Source organism: Protomyctophum bolini, assembly GCF_963924005.1.
Source record: "Protomyctophum bolini genome assembly, chromosome: 5".
In the NCBI taxonomy this organism is placed as follows: Eukaryota; Metazoa; Chordata; class Actinopteri; order Myctophiformes; family Myctophidae; genus Protomyctophum; species Protomyctophum bolini.
The window spans coordinates 33,462,015-33,480,196 of NC_137866.1; the positions used below are offsets into that span (position 1 = coordinate 33,462,015).

At 42.2% G+C, this 18,182-nt stretch overlaps 1 protein-coding gene across 1 annotated transcript in view; it reads right to left on the reverse strand.

The window, feature by feature from the left end:
• Positions 1-823: 823 nt before the first annotated feature.
• Positions 824-18,182, reverse strand: part of ttll10 (tubulin tyrosine ligase-like family, member 10) — a gene marked incomplete at its 3' end in the record, with an annotated part of 30,432 nt that continues 13,073 nt past the window's right edge. Inside the window, exons 2-12 of the mRNA XM_080762910.1 lie at positions 14,179-14,606; positions 12,415-12,568; positions 11,875-11,993; positions 10,270-10,390; positions 9,022-9,107; positions 7,168-7,351; positions 6,446-6,617; positions 2,818-2,958; positions 2,055-2,171; positions 1,845-1,938; positions 824-1,608 (exon numbers count right to left, since the gene is read on the reverse strand). Of these exons, the coding sequence (XP_080619036.1) occupies positions 824-1,608; positions 1,845-1,938; positions 2,055-2,171; positions 2,818-2,958; positions 6,446-6,617; positions 7,168-7,351; positions 9,022-9,107; positions 10,270-10,390; positions 11,875-11,993; positions 12,415-12,568; positions 14,179-14,488 (2,283 nt within the window). The 5' untranslated portion in view covers positions 14,489-14,606. The remainder of the gene's footprint in view (positions 1,609-1,844; positions 1,939-2,054; positions 2,172-2,817; positions 2,959-6,445; positions 6,618-7,167; positions 7,352-9,021; positions 9,108-10,269; positions 10,391-11,874; positions 11,994-12,414; positions 12,569-14,178; positions 14,607-18,182) is intronic.

Genomic DNA, 18,182 nt, shown 5'->3' on the forward strand with positions numbered 1-18,182 from the left:
GGTGGAGCAACTGATCACAGAGCCGTTGGGAAAGACCTGACCATGTAGGCAAAACGGTGGAAGTGAACCTGAACGTTGACTGTTAAGCAATTAACTGTTATGAAACCATAAGGCAAGGGGTTGCAGTCATAACAACAAGCCATAACCACAGTTGGTTTGGAGCTATATAGAGCAATGTGTTGCGTGGGCGTAAAGTATGAGTGCACAATGTCATGTCTGTGTATTCATCATTTGTATGGAATCCTATTTGAGACAGGAGGAGATTCCACGGGCCATTTGATCTTTCATGTGAAGCATGAACCACAATGCCTCTCGCCTATAGCTACAGACGCTGTGGAACCCTGCTGTATGGTGTTGTTTGTGGTTGTCTGCATGTTCATTGCTCCATTTGCAGCTGCAGAAAAAAAGGTCATGCTACGTCCGGTGTTAAAGGAGAGTACATTTATAGATCTGTTGAAATGTCATTTTCATTTTGGACATGTCACTGTAGGGCAGGCAAAACATTTCAAAACAAAGAAAAGTCTGCTATTTTCACAATTCATTGTACTACAAAGTATTGGAGATACTGTGGAGATACTTATACAGCTGAGACATGTTTGATAGATTCATTAACAATCCAATGCCACAACGGCATTATTAAGAGAGATTACACTTATTATACTTTAAAATAACACATTACACAAACACTTTTTGTTTTCACCACTCCCTGATATTTGTCCAGATTGAACACAGTATAGTTCTATGCTGGAACTAGAGCATTGCAGATTTGTTGCATAATATATAAGACAAACTGAAACCATAAATGCCTCATATTATGAGGCATTTATGGTTTCAGTTTGTCTTTCATGTTGATCCCTGTGTTCTTTGCATCTTCTCCACACTCCTGCTTATCAGGTCCATGTCTGTTGTTGTGACTCTCCATCCACACAGACCGCGTTGTGCGGGACAGTGAGAAGCGAGAGGACACTCGCGACACCTCGCTCAGAGACGGTGTTGAAAGCGACTTGACGTCACTCATCTTCCGCTGCGACTCAGGGGGCGTGAGGTGGACTGAGGGCCCTGAGGGGTGAAGCCAGGTGCATTTGCTGAGCTTGAGTTCAGTCCGGGGCTGTGACTGTGACTTGCGCAAAGGCAGGTGGTGTTTGGGGGGCTCTACAGGTTTAGCTACAAGATGTGGTTTTGGAGCAACCAACGGGCCAGCAGATGAATCTCGAAGTGCCTGCATTGATAGGTGTTCACTTGTTGGAGCAGAATGATGGATAGGGGAGGTTGAAATAGCAAAGGTGTAATCAGGATTGGAACTGTCCTCTGCACCAGCAGCCGCCAAATGACTCACACAAGTTGCGGAGGAAGCAGTTGATCTAATGTGGCTCCTTTCTCTTGATTTCCTCTGGGTACACTTCACTGGTGCAGAGTTTGGCATCTTCTTGTTGGCTTTCGGTTCAGACACTCTCTTCAATTTCTTTCGACCTTTTGACCTCTTGCGGCGGGGCAAAGCAGAAGCAGGGGGAGATTCCCCATTGAACAGGAGCACAAACTCCCTCTGCCTGGCCAAGGGTAGGATTTGCTGTCCTCTGCGAGACTTGTTGAAGATCTCAAGGGTTAGATCTATAAAGATGGAAGGAATGGGGAATATAAATTGCTCAGGATTAGACATTAGGCTAATAAAATAAATGCTATTTGACAATGAACAAATCAAATTGTTCAAACGGTGAATACTAGTGTAATTTGTTTTTAACTATTATAAAATGCACTAAAGTAAATTGTGTTCTAATATTCTTATATATCTCTCAAAATAAGTGGATTGAATGTGATTTCATACTAACACCAAGTTATGCACTCACCCAAAGTCTCCACAACAGCATCAGGTATCACTTCCTTCAGGACCCTACAGTTAGTGTGGAGAGCTGGGTTACAGTTCATCTCCAATAACCAGACCTTTTCAGGGTAGATGAAGGTGATCTTGGTCAACACAAAGACACTTTTGGACAAAATAGGTAAGCTAAATGTCTCTGAATTAAAATAAATAAAGAGATACATATTATTTTTAATACCTTGAATTCCTCATCGACCATAAAATCACAGCCAAACAGGTCAAATATGCCCAGTCTGCGGTCCAGCTTGGATTTGACCGCGAGAAAACACTGGGTCATAATCTGCTGCATGCGCTTCTGATGACAGAGAGAAAGAAAGAAATAATTTAACCAAAACAATATTATAGCCTCTATAAGGCTACTGTAGCTCAGTATGGATCTACCATGGCCAGGCATTCTGAATGGGACCGCTCTCATGTAAAACATTTGCTCTCCCTCCCATTGTACTGTAAGTGTAAGCTCTGTTAGATGGATCAATGTATCTATCAAACATAGCGTTTCAACTAACCATTATTTTTCATAATTGATTAATCTGTTAATTCATTTTTATCATACAATTAATCTATGCAATTATTCTAGGTCATAAAATGATGGTACATTTTAATTAGAGTAATGAATACAGGAAAATGCTCATCACAAGTTTGAAATATTTTACCCAGCAATCACAAACAAAATTCACATTTTGGTATGCAAACTGCATACATTTTTACATGCGACATCACTAAACCAATTATATAAAAAGGCCTATAAATTAAATTCATTTTCAGGTAATTCGTCTCTTAGACCGTATTGTACACAGAGTTAAATTACGGGTAATACAAATTATGAATTAACCAAACCATTAGTATTGCAATGAGCAGCCAGCAACACTCATTATAAATTAGGCTACAATACTAACTGATGATCCCCAAAAGAGTTAAGCACAATCCACGAGTAGACTCACTGCAAAGACACCCATCACCCAGTCCAACGGCAGGCCTTTGGCAGCCCTGAACCTGTCGTTGATGTAGCTGTTGAAAGTCTCCATGGACCACACTGTGTCCTCCTTCACCAAGCTGTACAAAGGATTCTTCTTCTGCATACACTAGAGGGAGCCAGCAGGGGGAGCGAGACACACACCCACACCCACACCCACACCCACACACACACACACAGAGTAGACACAGAGTAGACACAGGTGAGACTGAGCCATTGTGGGGGAACTATTATCTTGCTTGAACTAACCACCATCGCATGGTCTCGGTCCCGCAGGCGTTACCACCATGGAACTATCGAAAGTAACAGCATTCATACTCAAATACATTTAGGATAGTCTTGAATACTCTTGATCTAAGGCTAGAAAGCAAACCAGTCGCGTCACCGGGCTTTCCACGTGGAGGGAGGAAGACGTGCAAGTGCGTGCTCAACATATGCACACTAGGCTACTGTGCTTTGAAGATAAAATAAAAGGAGGTAAATACTGTCAAATGGCGAAACCCGCATCATTATAATCATGAGCCATTTTGTCTTCGACTTCGACAACAACTCAAAGGAGCATGAATGAATCCCTAGGCTGATTTTGTAGTAATTGTTTGACACTACAGCAGGGCAGGGTAATAAAAAAATCATTGCACTTTCAAGGCTGCATAATCACTATAGACCTCTACACTACACAGTGATGTAGACTAGGCCTACTGAATGATGTAAACTACAGCTGCAGCGAATCAAATTAATGTTAGATTTTAGCAGAGCCTTCTATGGATTTTAGTTGTGTCCATATCTAGGCCTACTGTCTATCATGCTTGCTAGTTTGCTAGTTGCTTCTAGAAGAGCCAAGGGCATACCAAAATGCGCAAGTTGCACATTTATGCCCTTGGCTCTTAGAAGTCAAGATCTATGGAAACAAGCAGATAATCTTCAATGTGTTTTGTTTGGTGTACCTGTGTTGCTTTACTGCTAGTCTGCCATGCTTTTAATCTGCTGTAGTTTTTCAACGAACTGAAAAACAAACTACAAAATCAGTCTGGGGTTTCCATTACCTCAATGTCAAGTCAACTGCTGTGATAGCCTGCCCTGCATCACAAAACAGGTCAGATATCAATATTGGGGCCATGTGAAATTACATAACATAAGGTCCATAATATAGGCCTACATAATGGTGGGTGGTTACAATTACTGTAGCAGTGGGATGGGGCAGTCAAATAGCAGCACATGCATGGCAGTTACAGTATATGTAGTCTACAATGTAGACTCTACATATAATGTGCATGATTAAGGACATCACATTACCTTGGAGTGGAATGAAATGACCCCATTTTTGACAAACTATGATCTGTTATGTCATGCCAACCTATTACAGGAAGCTACCGTGGGTAAAGGATGGCCGACTGACACTGTAGAGGCAATCTGGAAATCGCAAGGTCGCTGGTTTGAACCGCAACTCAACGAGCAGCACACTTAACCCCTAACTGTACAGGTATGTGCAAATGTACTTGGCAATACCCCAACCCTTAAAGGTACTACTGTTATTATTAGTAGTATTGCTAATTTGCTATTAATAATAATAATAGCCATAGTTTGTTTTTATGAATATCATAGCTGTGCATAACATTCCTGAGTAATAAAAGGTCATCTTCACCTAATCACTCGGATGCTAAATCAAATGAGCTTTTCCATATTTTCCCAATTCTTGGGGTTATGGGTTGTATATCAACACTATTAACACATTAAAGGACACATTATGGCATTAGTTGGAAGTGGGCGTTTTTTGAGCATCGTTAGTAAAACAAAATCACACCCGTGTGAACTGAGTGGCGCAACTCTCCTCTCTCCCCCTCCTCTCCTCCCCCCCCAACTCAAAACTCGCTGCATTATCAAGGTTCAAGGTTCAAGGTTCAAGGTTCAAGTTTATTTAGTGTCCCCGAAGGGCAAATTGGGTTGCAGCATAGACAGTACATTAAACAGTACAAACAAACAACAGTTCACATAGCAGATACCAGAGTACAGAGGCGCACACAACCGTTAAAGTGCAGGCGTTTAAAGTGCTATGCGATAGGTCATAAAAGTGCGTGTGCATAGACATAGGCACGAGATAATACAGTAAAAAGTAAAAAGTGAAAGTGCTCATCATAAGGTTATATCCTCGATCTACCCACAGCAGCATTCAGTGTATGAATAGAGACCGGGACAAAGGAATGTTTGTGCCTGTTTTTTGTGGCACATGGGGCTCGCAAACGAAGGCCGGATGGGAGAAGGATGTACTCTCCGTATAGTGGGTGAGCAGCATCAGATCGGATACACAGAGCTTTGTTAATTACCTGTTTCTTAAAGATCTGGTCTAGGCCGTTCATTTGTGAGCCAATGATTTTTGAGGCCACTTTTACAATTCTCCCTAGGGAATTTTTGTCTCTGATGCAGAGATTACCATACCAACAGATAATGGAGAAAGAAATGACAGACTCGATGTAGGCACTGTAAAACAGTTTCATCAGAGTCTTGTCGACATTGAACTTAGCCAATTTCCTTAGGCAGTACAGGCGTTGTTGACCTTTTTTATGCATCACGTCAGTATTTAGGTCGAATTTCAGTTTGTCATCAATAACTGTGCCTAGATACTTGTAGCTGGGTACAATATCTACAGTCTGTCCGTTGACAACACTCTTCTGGGGGGATTGAGGGGAACGTCTAAAATCTATGCATAGCTCTTTTGTTTTAGAAACATTAAGCTGCAAGAAGGCGTTGTCACACCAGGATAAAAAGTCGTCTACCACTTGCCCGTGACAGTTCTCATCATTATCAAGCAGGCTGACGATGACCGAGTCGTCAGCGTATTTAATGATGAATCTATTTTGGAAATGGCTAACACAATCGTTGGTATAAAGAATGTAAAGAAAGGCAGATAAAACACAACCCTGGGGCGAGCCAGTAGAAGATGTCAGGAAGCTAGACAGTATTTTATTAACCCTTACACGTTGAGATCTGTTGGTTAAGAAGTCAAGAATCCAGCCCACCAGACAAGGATCTACACCAAAGGAGTTAACCAGTTTATCAACCAAGACATGGGGCTGTATGGTATTAAATGCTGAGGAAAAGTCAATAAAGAGCAGCCTAGCATGGGTTTTACTACCTTCAAGGTGTTTGTGCAGGAGATTCAATAATGTGGCAAGTGCATCATTATGAGGTGTTGTAAGCTTGTATATCTGTTGTGCTACTTTAGATAATTAGAGTCCGATTGGAATGTTTTTCTTGACTGCTAGACATGATCCAACACATGATGGTTTTTGATATTATGGTAAGGTTAATTGATCATATCTATATAGAGTGTATGTCTCTACCAGGCGATTAAAACACTCCTGCACAATGTTTTACAACACGAGGGAGATGGAGATGGAAACAGATCTCTGATCTCAGTAGTGCTTGTGCAACTTGACGCATGCAATAAAGTATAAAGGGATAAGTAAGGGAAATCTGATTTATAAACCACTTGAACCCCAGTGTCTATATTCTGCCGTGTTAAGTGGTACAGTATTAGTGATACTCTAAATATATAATGTCATGTTAAAATCTGTTCCAGTTATGCATTACAAGTCTACCTGGTTTGTCAGGTGGGCGGACAGATTGTTAGAGTCGGGGTCGTAGCGATCGCAGGTCAGTCGTACGTAGCCGTGGCGAAAGAAGACCATGTAAGGAGACGTGCATGCAATCATCAGGTAGGAGCGCACGTCAAACTTCCGCCCCTTCAGGAGCAGCGGGTTCTGGATGTACCTGTGTGTGTGTGTGGGGGTGAGAGGACACATTTGTTGATGGGCCAACTTCTAAAGCGGTGATTCTCAACCAAGCTCATAGCGCTTGTAGAGCTCCTATTTTTGAAAAATGTGGCACAAATCTTATTCTTTCACAACGAACGTTTTAACTAAAATCTTTGCTTCTGGGGGGTCCCTGAAACAACATATTTTCAGATTAGGGTGTGCGGCCAAATACATGTAATATTTGGGGTCCTTGACATGAAAAAGTTTGTTCACCACTGATTTCAGAAAACTGTTAGCATTTCTAAGACATTTTGTAGAATCTGGTCTCCGGTCTAAATGGGTTAAAGGGCCCTCAATTTGATATGCATGAGGCCACAGACCGCCATTAAAAATAATCTCTTCGACCCCAATCCAAATCCACACTGAAACATCGTCAGTGTTCATTTATCTCTGAGAAAATGTACATGAATGGATTAATGGAACCAAAAGGTTTCATTTGCATGGAATGCTCGAATGTAATGTGATGTAACAGAATAGTTGAAATGTGAAGAATTGTGTTCACTCACTGTTGCACAATGCGTGCTTGAGGTTGTCGGAAGTGCATCTTGTATTGTTGGCTGTCCTCCAGATCCTGTAGCTTTAGTCTGAGGGTGGTGATGTCCTTCTGGCTTCTCAGGAGGAAGATGCCTCTCCCCTGGTTCAGACCCGTGGGCTTACATATCCACATGTGTGTCTCCCTGTTGCTCGCACCTACTGTAGCAACCACCAGGCAGAGTGGTACAGTAAGTCTGCCCCAGAGGCTGGGGTGACTTGATGAGATCCTTCCCTGATATAGTCTAGTAATATTCTCTGAAACCAGACAACTATTCCACAATCTTTGTCCACAATTTCTGCTAAGAATCTACGCTATATAAACAACTTGATGTACAGAATTATTTACGCGACTGCAAAGATCGACTTCGATTTGCATTAGCTCTTCTGATTCATTTGAAGATTGGGTTAGGCAACAGTCTGTCTCGAGAGACTATTCTATATATTGGAGGTTAACTGAACTCTCATAAAGTTGAATGAGCATCTTCAAAATGTAACATGCTATGCATTGCATGGCTAAGCACAGCCCCGGCACCCTACATACACTTCCACCACTCTGGAGAGGGAGGGCAGCAAAGTCTGCAAAACCTTCTCTGATCTGTTCAGGTTTAAGCTGAGCCTTCCTGTCCTGTGCTGTACATGTTCCACAGATTCATTCATCTCCCAGAGATGAAAGGTGACTGTGTGTTTGTATTGACTTTCTGATAACCATATGTTCGCCATTACTGTCTGTACCTCATGTTGACATAATGCTGAAGGCCTCGTGCCTCAGTGAACAACACACAGACCAAACCGTGGTATCGTTCAGCGGTGGAAAAAGTACTCAAAAGTTTTTAATTAAGTAAAAGTATCAATGCTGCGGTACAGAACTACTCCATCAGTAATAGTATGGAATTCAAAATGTACTTGAGTAAAAATACAAAAGTATTGGCATCAAAACACTTAAAGTACAGTGATCTACAAGCTCGCATCGCGACGTATTGTGAGCTTGTAGATCAGCTATTTTCAAATGACGTTTACTACAGTACAATGTTGCGGTACTTTCATTACATTGGTATATTGCACTCGAGTATTCACGTTTCTCGTGTGTGTACTTTCATACTGTACATTATTTTACCTGTAACAGACTATTTCTATATTGTAGTATTGATATAAAATCTGAGTACTTCTTCCACCACTGCAAGCTATACAAGCTTGGCCACTGGAGTGAGTTTTGTACAGTCCAATAGCAATGTACTGTACAGGCCTGGGAGCCTGTTGAACATTTCCCTTTGTGTGTCTCAGCCCTGCCCTCTTCTGACTGGTCGCTATGGCAACATGTTCCGCTGGTGAGTTTCCCATGGCCTTATGGGAGGTGAAGTGCACTAACCCCCAATGAAACGAGGTTGCTATATCATCATCATCATCGAGGAGTTGAACAGTTTGATTGATTTAATGGATTATACAAAATTATCGCTAATCGAAACGAAAACATATTTAAATCTCACTTTTTTTCTTTAGAATAGTTTCTGTAAGTATATAAAATAGTGATTAAGTAGTTAATCATATTCATCGATTTGCTCAATTATAAAAAAGTAAATTCAACATTTTTGCGGCAATTAAAAAAACCCTAATTCTCTGTGTTCCTATCAAAGTTATCGCAAAGGAGATTGTCGATAGTTGCATCACCAGGCAAATTCCATAATTTCTCTTCTCTTTGCAAATTCAACGACTGGAACGAGTTCTTGCTAACTTTTCCCACGAACGCCCCCTCACAAAACAAGAATCTAGTTTAACCAGTGTGATAGTATCACCATGCTATACTGTGCAGCTGTGTCACAATGTTTTACCTTGCTGTAGGGCAAAGAAAGCCTCTCTCTCGTCCTTCATGTCCAAGCGGAATGTTGCAGGAAAGAAGTCCTCCATTTTCAGTCTCCTACTAAACAGCAATAGGGAATTATCAACAGAGCCCATGAATAATGTACGGGTTCATTAGTTAATCAAACTAATTGATTTAATCAATAATAAGCAATAATCATTTCATAACAGAATTATAGGCAAAGGGTTTAAAAAAAACTAGTGACAAATTAATTGTCGATATATAGAAGCGTCGTATTGTGTTGGGACTGGGAGCTTGTAGATCTGCTATTTTCATGTTTCAATGTTTACATGACACCGTAGTGACACCTGTCCACCAGCTAACCACCACCATGGAGGTTGTGAGTTCGAATCCACAGTGGTGCATCGGCCTTTGTCGGGCGCCTATACATTTGGGGGAGGGGCGCCTATACATTTGGGGGAGGAAAGCTTGTCGGGGAGCTTGATAATTGTCACTGCACATACTCCTACGGGCTGGGGTGGCACCTGTCAGCAGTAAGTGTTGGCGGGAGGAGTTAGATAATATCACAGAGATTTTCTTTGGGGGTTTTTTACTGGCAGATTCGTTTGGATACAACACATGACAACACATTTCTGTGAAATGTGTATGGGGATGAATTATTTGCATAACGGCTAAATTGGAGAGAAATGGGGGTAAAAATAAATTATATTCCAGCTACTGTAGGTGTAAATGTGTGATGTTCCCTTGGTGCTTCAGGGTTGAGATGTTAAGACAAGTTCATCATGAAGATATGAAGTCTACTAGTATCTGGCGTCAATATGTACTTACCATATTGCTACTTTCAGTATAAGCTTGCCTACAGCTAGTTCATGCAAGCAGGTCACCTCACTGAAACCTGAGTAAACGGCATGGTCTGTGCTCCAAGGAATACGTTGCTCCAGAAATATCCTGACATCACCACAAGCTTGTCACATTGTGTGCAGAAAGTTGTTATATTCTGCCCCAAGATGTTTGCTACCATTGTGAACATTATTTATTGAAGCCAAGGGATACAGTATACCAGAAGCCATTAGTGTGTAACAGAGAAAAAGAACTGACATGAAACTCGCAGTATTCTCTTACGACAACAATGGAGACCGATAATGGTTCATCCCTCCCTTTTGAAACCAGTGTACCCATTTGGAACATATGGATGTGAAAATGGAGTCAAATCAGCTAGAAGCGAGCTGTAAAATATTGTGTGGATTTGTTGTCTCACCTCTGTCCTTGACCATGGTTGACTTTGGTACTGACACGGTCATACTCTCGAAGACTGCAGAGAAGACCGATCTTAGTGGTCAGAACCTTGTTATTGGGAATCTGGAACACCAGCTGTTTACCTGGATGCAGACATGGATGGAATTTTTATTTTCATGGCATGACGCCGATGGTGCCAGGCAGTCATATAGGTGTGTGAGTGTGTTTGTGCGTGTGCGTGCATGTGTGTGTCTGTGTGTGTGTGTTGGTGCTTCGTCCATAGACATCACACCTTGTAACTTGCTATCCATAGCTACAGATTGCATAGGGAATGCATGTATTTTATTTTTTATTTTTGAAAATCGATTTTTGGAAATTATGAATCGATTTTGAATCGTTTATAATGAGAATCGTGATTCTAATTCAAATCGATTTTTTTCCACACCCCTAGAAGCCATGTTGTTAATATTATACCCTATCTTGTTTTCTTTACTTTCACTATTAAACCCTACCCTGCGTTTTTCCCTCCCTACACCAAATATATCTGAAACTGAAAACAGCGATCTACAAGCTCACATTGCAATGCGTTGTGAACTTGTAGATCTTGATTCTGTCAAATATTCATCCTGGAATAGGATAAACCTAATCCTTTTTGAGGGAGATGTATGGCGTTCACCTAGCTCTGGTCCATGGCATTAGGAGTTCTCCTTAGCTCTATGTGAATCTTCGGACATTTGTTTCAAATCACCGGTAGCGCATTCTCTCGGCTTTAGTAAAAATAAAGAACACACTTTTTTACTCATCAAAACAAAGATGGTTTTAATGTGTTGAACGCCTACTCTCCTGGGTGGAAAGTCTCTCAGCCCCCCACCTTTCTGTAAAACAGAAAAATGCCATTGGCAAGATCTGTAGGTGGAGTGGAGCACAGGAGTCTGAGTAACTAAAATATGTTTCAGTCCAGTCAGTGGAATAATTTGTTTTCTGGCCAAAAAGTGTATTTTACACGGAAGGTGGGGTGCTGAGAGCCTTTCTACCTTCCTACCAGTCTTTTTTTTTAAATATATTTTTGTGGGCTTTTTTGCCTTTATTGATAGATTACAGTAATTTAGACTGGAAACGGGGAGAGAGAGATGGGGGAGGGAAGACACACAGTAAAGTTCGTCGGGACTCGAACCCGCGACAGACTGTCATGCTGGATTACCAGATAAGGTGCCTGGACTGCTAAACGAGTGAGAGTAGGTTTACTAGCAAAATATTTTTTATATTTTTTATATTTTAAACATTTTAGTCTACCGGTAGTTCTTATTTGTTGACGAAATTGTCAATATATGCAGTCTTAGTTTTAATCATCATAGCTTAGTTTTCATTTAGTTTTCGTCAGTGAAAAACCGAAATTTTTCGTCTTAGTATTAGTCGACGAAATCAACACTGATATGGACCAGAGCTAGCCTTCACTCGCAACAATGATGATAGTGTACAGTATAACAAAACATACCAGGTGTGAGGTGTCCCAGTTTTCTGTGCGGGGGAAAGGCAGTGTACTGTAATTACCATAAGGGAGTGTAATGTATAGAATTACCACAAAGTGTGTTTGGTGTCATCTCACATCACCAATGACTGCTTTTACCTTCTCTGAAGCTGTAGTAGTTGGCCGGAGACTTGGTCTCGCACCACTTCAGCTTGAAATCCTCCCTGCGCACGTCGTAGGTCCGCCTCCATCCTTTGCTCTCGCAATAATCGCTCACTCTAGAACCAGAGAAAATCCATCACACTTCTACTGTACTTACTGTGTCTTACCAACATACTGTTATCCACAGGTCATGAGTTCATGCAGTTTAGCTGAAATAAATAGGTTTCATTTTCATTTGAAACATACTGTATATATGAAATGTCAGAAATAGAGAAAATAGATCTGCCTATTTCTTTTTTTTCTTCAGTATTACAGGCATACATATAGCCCACCCTCCCCTGTTCCCTCACAAAAAAGAAAAAAGTGCTATTTTGGAAAATGTTCCCCTATAATGACGTATACGTAGGGGCGACAGGCTGAACGTATTTAAATTATTAGCCAACGTATTCACTAAGTTGTACAGCTAGTGGTCATCTGTGTTGTTTGAAAGCATATGAGGCAAAGCATATAATGCAGAAAAGAGTGTTTTGTACTTACATTGCGGCCCCGTTGGCACCTCCGAAGAAATAGAAGGGTCCAGAGCCCCGGGGTTCCCTCTCCCTGTCTGGGTAGGAGAGCTCCTCCAATCGTCTGGAAGGGGTTCTCCTGTTGCTCCTGACCACACTGAAGTAACGCTCCACCAGACACATACCTGACACGCACGCACACACATATGCACACACATACACACATGTAATTGTATTACTATACTGTAGCCTACTTGTGAGGATGTCAACATTTTAGGACGGTGATTTTGTTTTATCGTTTTTGGCCATTTCATTTTATCCATAACCCAAACAAAAAATTTGCCGATCTACAAGCTGTGGGCTTGTGCTGTTTCCAGTGCACGACACCAAACCCAACCCCTCAACCTAACCTCTAAACGAATTTAACTAGCATGCACGCACGCACTCACACAGTCTGAGGAGGTAGTTAAACCCTGCCGACGGATATGACAGGTTTTCTAGTCCTTTACATCCGGTCTCCTGGCCTCGTGAAGTGAGAGGAGAAGAAACGGCTATAGTGTTAGCATTACCTTACGATGTTCACCTTTCGCCAGAAATGGTAAGATGTCGATCGCCAGCAGGTGAAAAATCACAAATCACATCCAAACATCGGATGTTTTTTTCAAAACCACAGAGAGCGCCCGTAGTTTCATATTTACGAGGCATTTTAGATCCGGGGGGCCGTGTGCAAAAATCCTTGTGCTGGGGATGACGGAGGCGTTGCATAGCAACCGGGGCATGACTACAGGCTGGTTTGCAGTGCAGCTGTTTCATATTAATATAAAATGCTCATTTACGGGATTTCCAGTAATCGGTAACGGTTCTAATTTGAAATACAGGATTTCCAGTAAACGGCAGTGAAATAATGTTTTTTGTTAAAGCTCAATATTTTGATAATAATCATTGCTATATATACATTATTTGTTCAGTAATATGGATCTTCCTGTGTCTCCAGCACTTGAAAATACATTTTCAGGTGGGTCACCAGTTTCATCCAAACTGGTGACCATTTATTTAATTTGATTGCGTTCCAATTCTCTCTCCTGGTTGGATGATAATAGTATCTGAGTCATTTACTAAAGAGCAGCAGAGACACAGCAAGATCCCTGCTACTGAACAAAAAGGCTTTAGAAACGATTACTAACACTTATTTTAACTAACAAATATCACTTATATTATACATATAACTGTTGCTTGTGTCATGAGTACAACCACACAGAACACGGATATTAGGTGGTAATAAAGCGGCCTTTCTTTTTTAAACAAAGTTTTCACCGCAAATAATGCCATCCACCTGTATGGACACGTCATAAACCACGTGGGTCGTTTCACGTGAAATATCCACAGACGCGTTTCTGTATTGTTTATTTGCCACGCTTCCAGTGTGTAAAGTACCTTACAGGGATAGTTCACCCCCAAAATGAGTTTTCTTTCCTATCGATTACTCACCCCATGGAGACCTGTATTCATGGATATATATTAGATTTTGTCGCATTCCTAAGCTAGTAATTCAATAACCAGTAGTGGTTCCCTATGGAGACGCAGAGGAGACTGTGTGTCTCGATAGGGAACCACTGCTGGTCATGGCATTATTGGCTTAGGAATGCGACAAAAAACAAAAAAATTATATGAATTCAAGTCTCCATGGGGTGAGTAATCGATAGGAAAAAAAAGTGTTTTTTACTATCCTTTTTTTAAGCAACACTCAGTTGTAGTCATTTGAATCATGAGACGGCCCACCTTTCCCCACACACACCTGGCCCTCCATCACTGCTCCTGCCCCCTTCCTCCTCCGCACTCCCCCGGCCGGACCTCTCTGTTGCCTCCTCCGGACCTTCGGCTGACGTTACCTCCTCATTGAACCTGCGGTTAATTGGGCACAAAGGATCCTGTCCTCCTGACACCTCTGCGTCCCCCTGCTGCGATGTCCCGATCGCCGCAGGACACTCGCGTGCCTCCTCCTCCTCCTTCGCTCGTGTCCCTGCTGTGGCGTCTGCCTCTGGCAGAGCCGTCAACCCTGCTTCACCCTCAGGGCTGGGCTCAACCCAATACTTGGATGACGTCATTCGCTGCCACTGATCACCCGCATCGTTGGGGGAGAATCGAGAATTTCCATTGGGGCCTGGCCGTCAGCCAAGGGGAGAGAGAGAGGTGGACGGCACGTCTGTCTGTCTCGTCTTGGCCCTGTACGGTTAACAGAGCAGAAAGCACAGGCTATATCCAATTCTGAAGATTGAGTCAAGATAGACTTGAGATGCATTGAAAGGAGAGCACTAGTGGCTTTGGCTTTTCTTTCATCCTGGTGTATACTGCACATGCTTGAATTGATTTCTGTAAGCTGTCGACCCATCACAGCAAATAGTTTAGTGGTCATTTCATTTTAGTTTTTTCTGGCAATACATTTATCAAGTTTTTGCAGACGTGAGATGACAAAAACGTAGAATGAGCATTGAGCAATACATGAATGAAATGAATGTGGCGTTTTGCGCTGCCTGTCAAGGGATGAAATCTGACCTTACTGGCTGCTGTTTCTAGAACTGGAGAGCGTCACTTACTCACTTCACTTGAAGCACACGGTCAGCAGAAATTGCATGAAGCCTCCATCTAATCCCCCTCCTCCACCCAAATGTAGTCCCAACGGCTAACTTTTACAGAGAGAACAGAGAAGTGAAGTCGACTGGCCAATCTTCGGTCAATGTGGGCACACGCTTGGCCAGTGTAAACAATCACTGGTTGCCCTGGCAATGGGCCCCTAGGCAACAGTTGCTAATTATATTGAAAACGAGCCATACAATCAACCCAGCACATACCACTCAAGGATAAGTGTCCCACATTGGCCCTCTACCTGCGTTTAACATCATTCAATATTAATTGCCAGTAATCCGTTCGTCTGCTGTGAACCCTATATGAGTAACATGAGAACAGGCTGTCAATCAAAAGGGATTTGTTGGCCTTTCAACGTATTGTGTCCAGACATAAAAAGGGTGAAGTCAACATTTATGAGAGGTTGTGTTGGTGACATGCTTTGGATTCTGTCATCATAATGAAGGCGAACTCAAACACACCTGCTGGCAAGCCCTGGGCATACAATGTGAAATTCAGGACTCATAGATGGAATGTGACAGCACAAACTGCTATGGCACGAGCGAAGTGAGTGCGCTATGGGCTTCAATATAGTGAAGTGAGTGCGCTATGGGCTTCAACATGATCTTGCTTGTCTTCATTGTAGCGACAATATTCTAGTGCAATGGTTCCCAAACCGGGGGTCCGGGGGGTGGGGGGGGGGGGTTCCCAGATGATTCGCTTAATGTGAACATTGTTTTCTCACTCAACAGTAAACAAATCATCATACAGTATGAGTGCAGACAGGGTATCTTTACATTTCTAAAGTGACAATTTAAAGGACCACTTCACCACTTTTCAACCTATCTTCATAATTATAATAGGTCCTCACTAATAATCTTGAAAAAATGTCGCAATTTTTTTCTACTCTTGTCTGTGTCTCATAGGAGGGCTGTGGGCAGTTCAGAAACCGTCTTCCAGTGACATCATCGATGGGGAATACAAGCTAATAAAAACTGCAGGCTTTCTAGTCCTGAAATGTTGCAATGCGATCGTTCTCACGATAATGAAAATCTTTGTGTAAAGAAATCTTGTTTAAAAAATAATCTGCCTAATGATGATGTCACTGGAAGACGGTTCTAAACTGCCCACAGCCCTCCTATGAGACACGGACTGAGTAGGGAAAAATCGGTGCCATTTTATCATGATTATTAGTGAGGACCTATTATATGAAGAGGTTGAAAAGTGGTGAAGTGGTCCTTTAAGGACTTTTAAGACCTTTTTAAATAACAAATTGGCAAATATCACATACCAGTAAGACGCCCTGAGGGCGAGAAGCACACCTGCACGCATCCGCATGGGTGCCGCAAGACTGCTGGGCAAGTGCTGGCGCTTTGGCATGGGGGGGTCAGATCAACATATGGAATGAATTCTGTACTGGCCATAAATGGAGCGTGTCTTGAGTGTACAGGGTTTGATAAGGTCGGATCAACATAAGGATTGTCAGAACAGGTCGGCTCCATATATGGAAATGTAGGCGTGACTATATGGAGGTGTGACATGACACACGGAAATGCAGATTTTCATAGTAAATGCGACCTACAGTCGCAATTACATTTTCCTTGCCCCATTGCCTCCATGGGGACAGTTGTTTTTTTAAAAGGCCAGGCAGAATAGATGTGTCTTTAATATGGATTTAAAAATGGCCAGCCCTGACAGCTAATGGCAGAGTGTTCCACAGATTCGGTGCTGCGACTGATAAAGCTCTGTCGCCTTTCAGTTTCAGTGGCGTGCGCAGATCTTTTAGGAGCGTCTGGTCAGCTGATCTCAGTGAAACAGGCCACGCCAACAGTGCAGCTGTCCGTTCTCAGACATACATGGAGACATACATACATAGAGACACATATCTGTTCATTGGAGCGGTTAGGCACCACTCAAAAATGAGTCTGCGTTATTGGACATGTCATAAAATGATTGCTATTCTGGCATACTGATACAAGTTATATTGTGAAGTTACTAGATGTAATGCCAAGCATGCAGTTGAGCAACATTAGCAGCATTTGTCTCCTCGTATGGAAAATCCACTAATCACTCCCTGTCTCCATGATTTGATAACTGAGGGCTCGCCCAGGCACCAACCACAGTTGGCAATTAACCATAATCTCCTCTTCCTCCCAACTGGCTGATAATTGACAGGGATGGGCGTCTTTTCTAACAAGCATCCATGCAACCATACAATTATGGATCATCTCATCATGAGGCGTGCGTTACTTCCCTCTACGCCAGTCTTGTTAAAGTCTTAAGAAATGTATTTCACCTTAAAACGCAGAAAGTAAGACACCAGCCACACAACCATGTTCCGTCACTCACGAGGCTGCTGTGGCTTTGTAAACGCATCATTTGGAGTGCAAAAAATGGCAGCAGAGACTGAAACAGGTCTTTGGCAAGAACATTAGTACAGACTGAGGCACCCCATTTATTATTGGAGGTATATTTCTTGTGTAAAAAGTGCTTTGTGTTTGGCTGGTGTTGAGCCCAGTGTCAGCCACACCTTGATAAAGAGCCGCCATCTGATAGACACACTGTGCAAAGTGCCGCGTAGGTGGACAAAGAGAACAGGTTTGTTTTACAGCCCCACCGATTCCTCAGCCCGCCATCTGCCAAGACTGTGCAAGCATGTGTGTGTGCGACGTGCGTGTGTGTGCGTGCGCCGTGCGTGTACACCTGCGAGGGCATATGTTTGTACATGAGTATATCTTATTTAATGTCTGAGTGTGTGTGTGTGTGTGTGTGTGTACGTGTATTAATATACTTGTGAGGACTAAATGTCTGTACAAGTGTAGCAGAATTTGAGAAATGGACATTGTCAGGACTCCTCATAATGATAAATGGTTGTTTTATGGTTAAAACATATTTGTAGAGTTAGGTTTACAATTCAGAAAAGATTAGGATTAGACATTTAGAGGTTTAGGGGTTGGGGTTACAGTTGTGCCAGATTATTACCTAAAAGTACTTGTGTTGTGCACCAAAAACACCAGATCTACACATGCAGGATCTGCTGTTTTCGGCTTTAGGGTTGGGGTTAAAAACGGTAAAATGTTTTGAAATGGCATTCATAAAATAGCTGTCTTCAAAATGTTGATGTCCTCACAAGTATAGTAATAGAAACCTGTGTGCGTGTGTGTCCGTGTGTGTGTG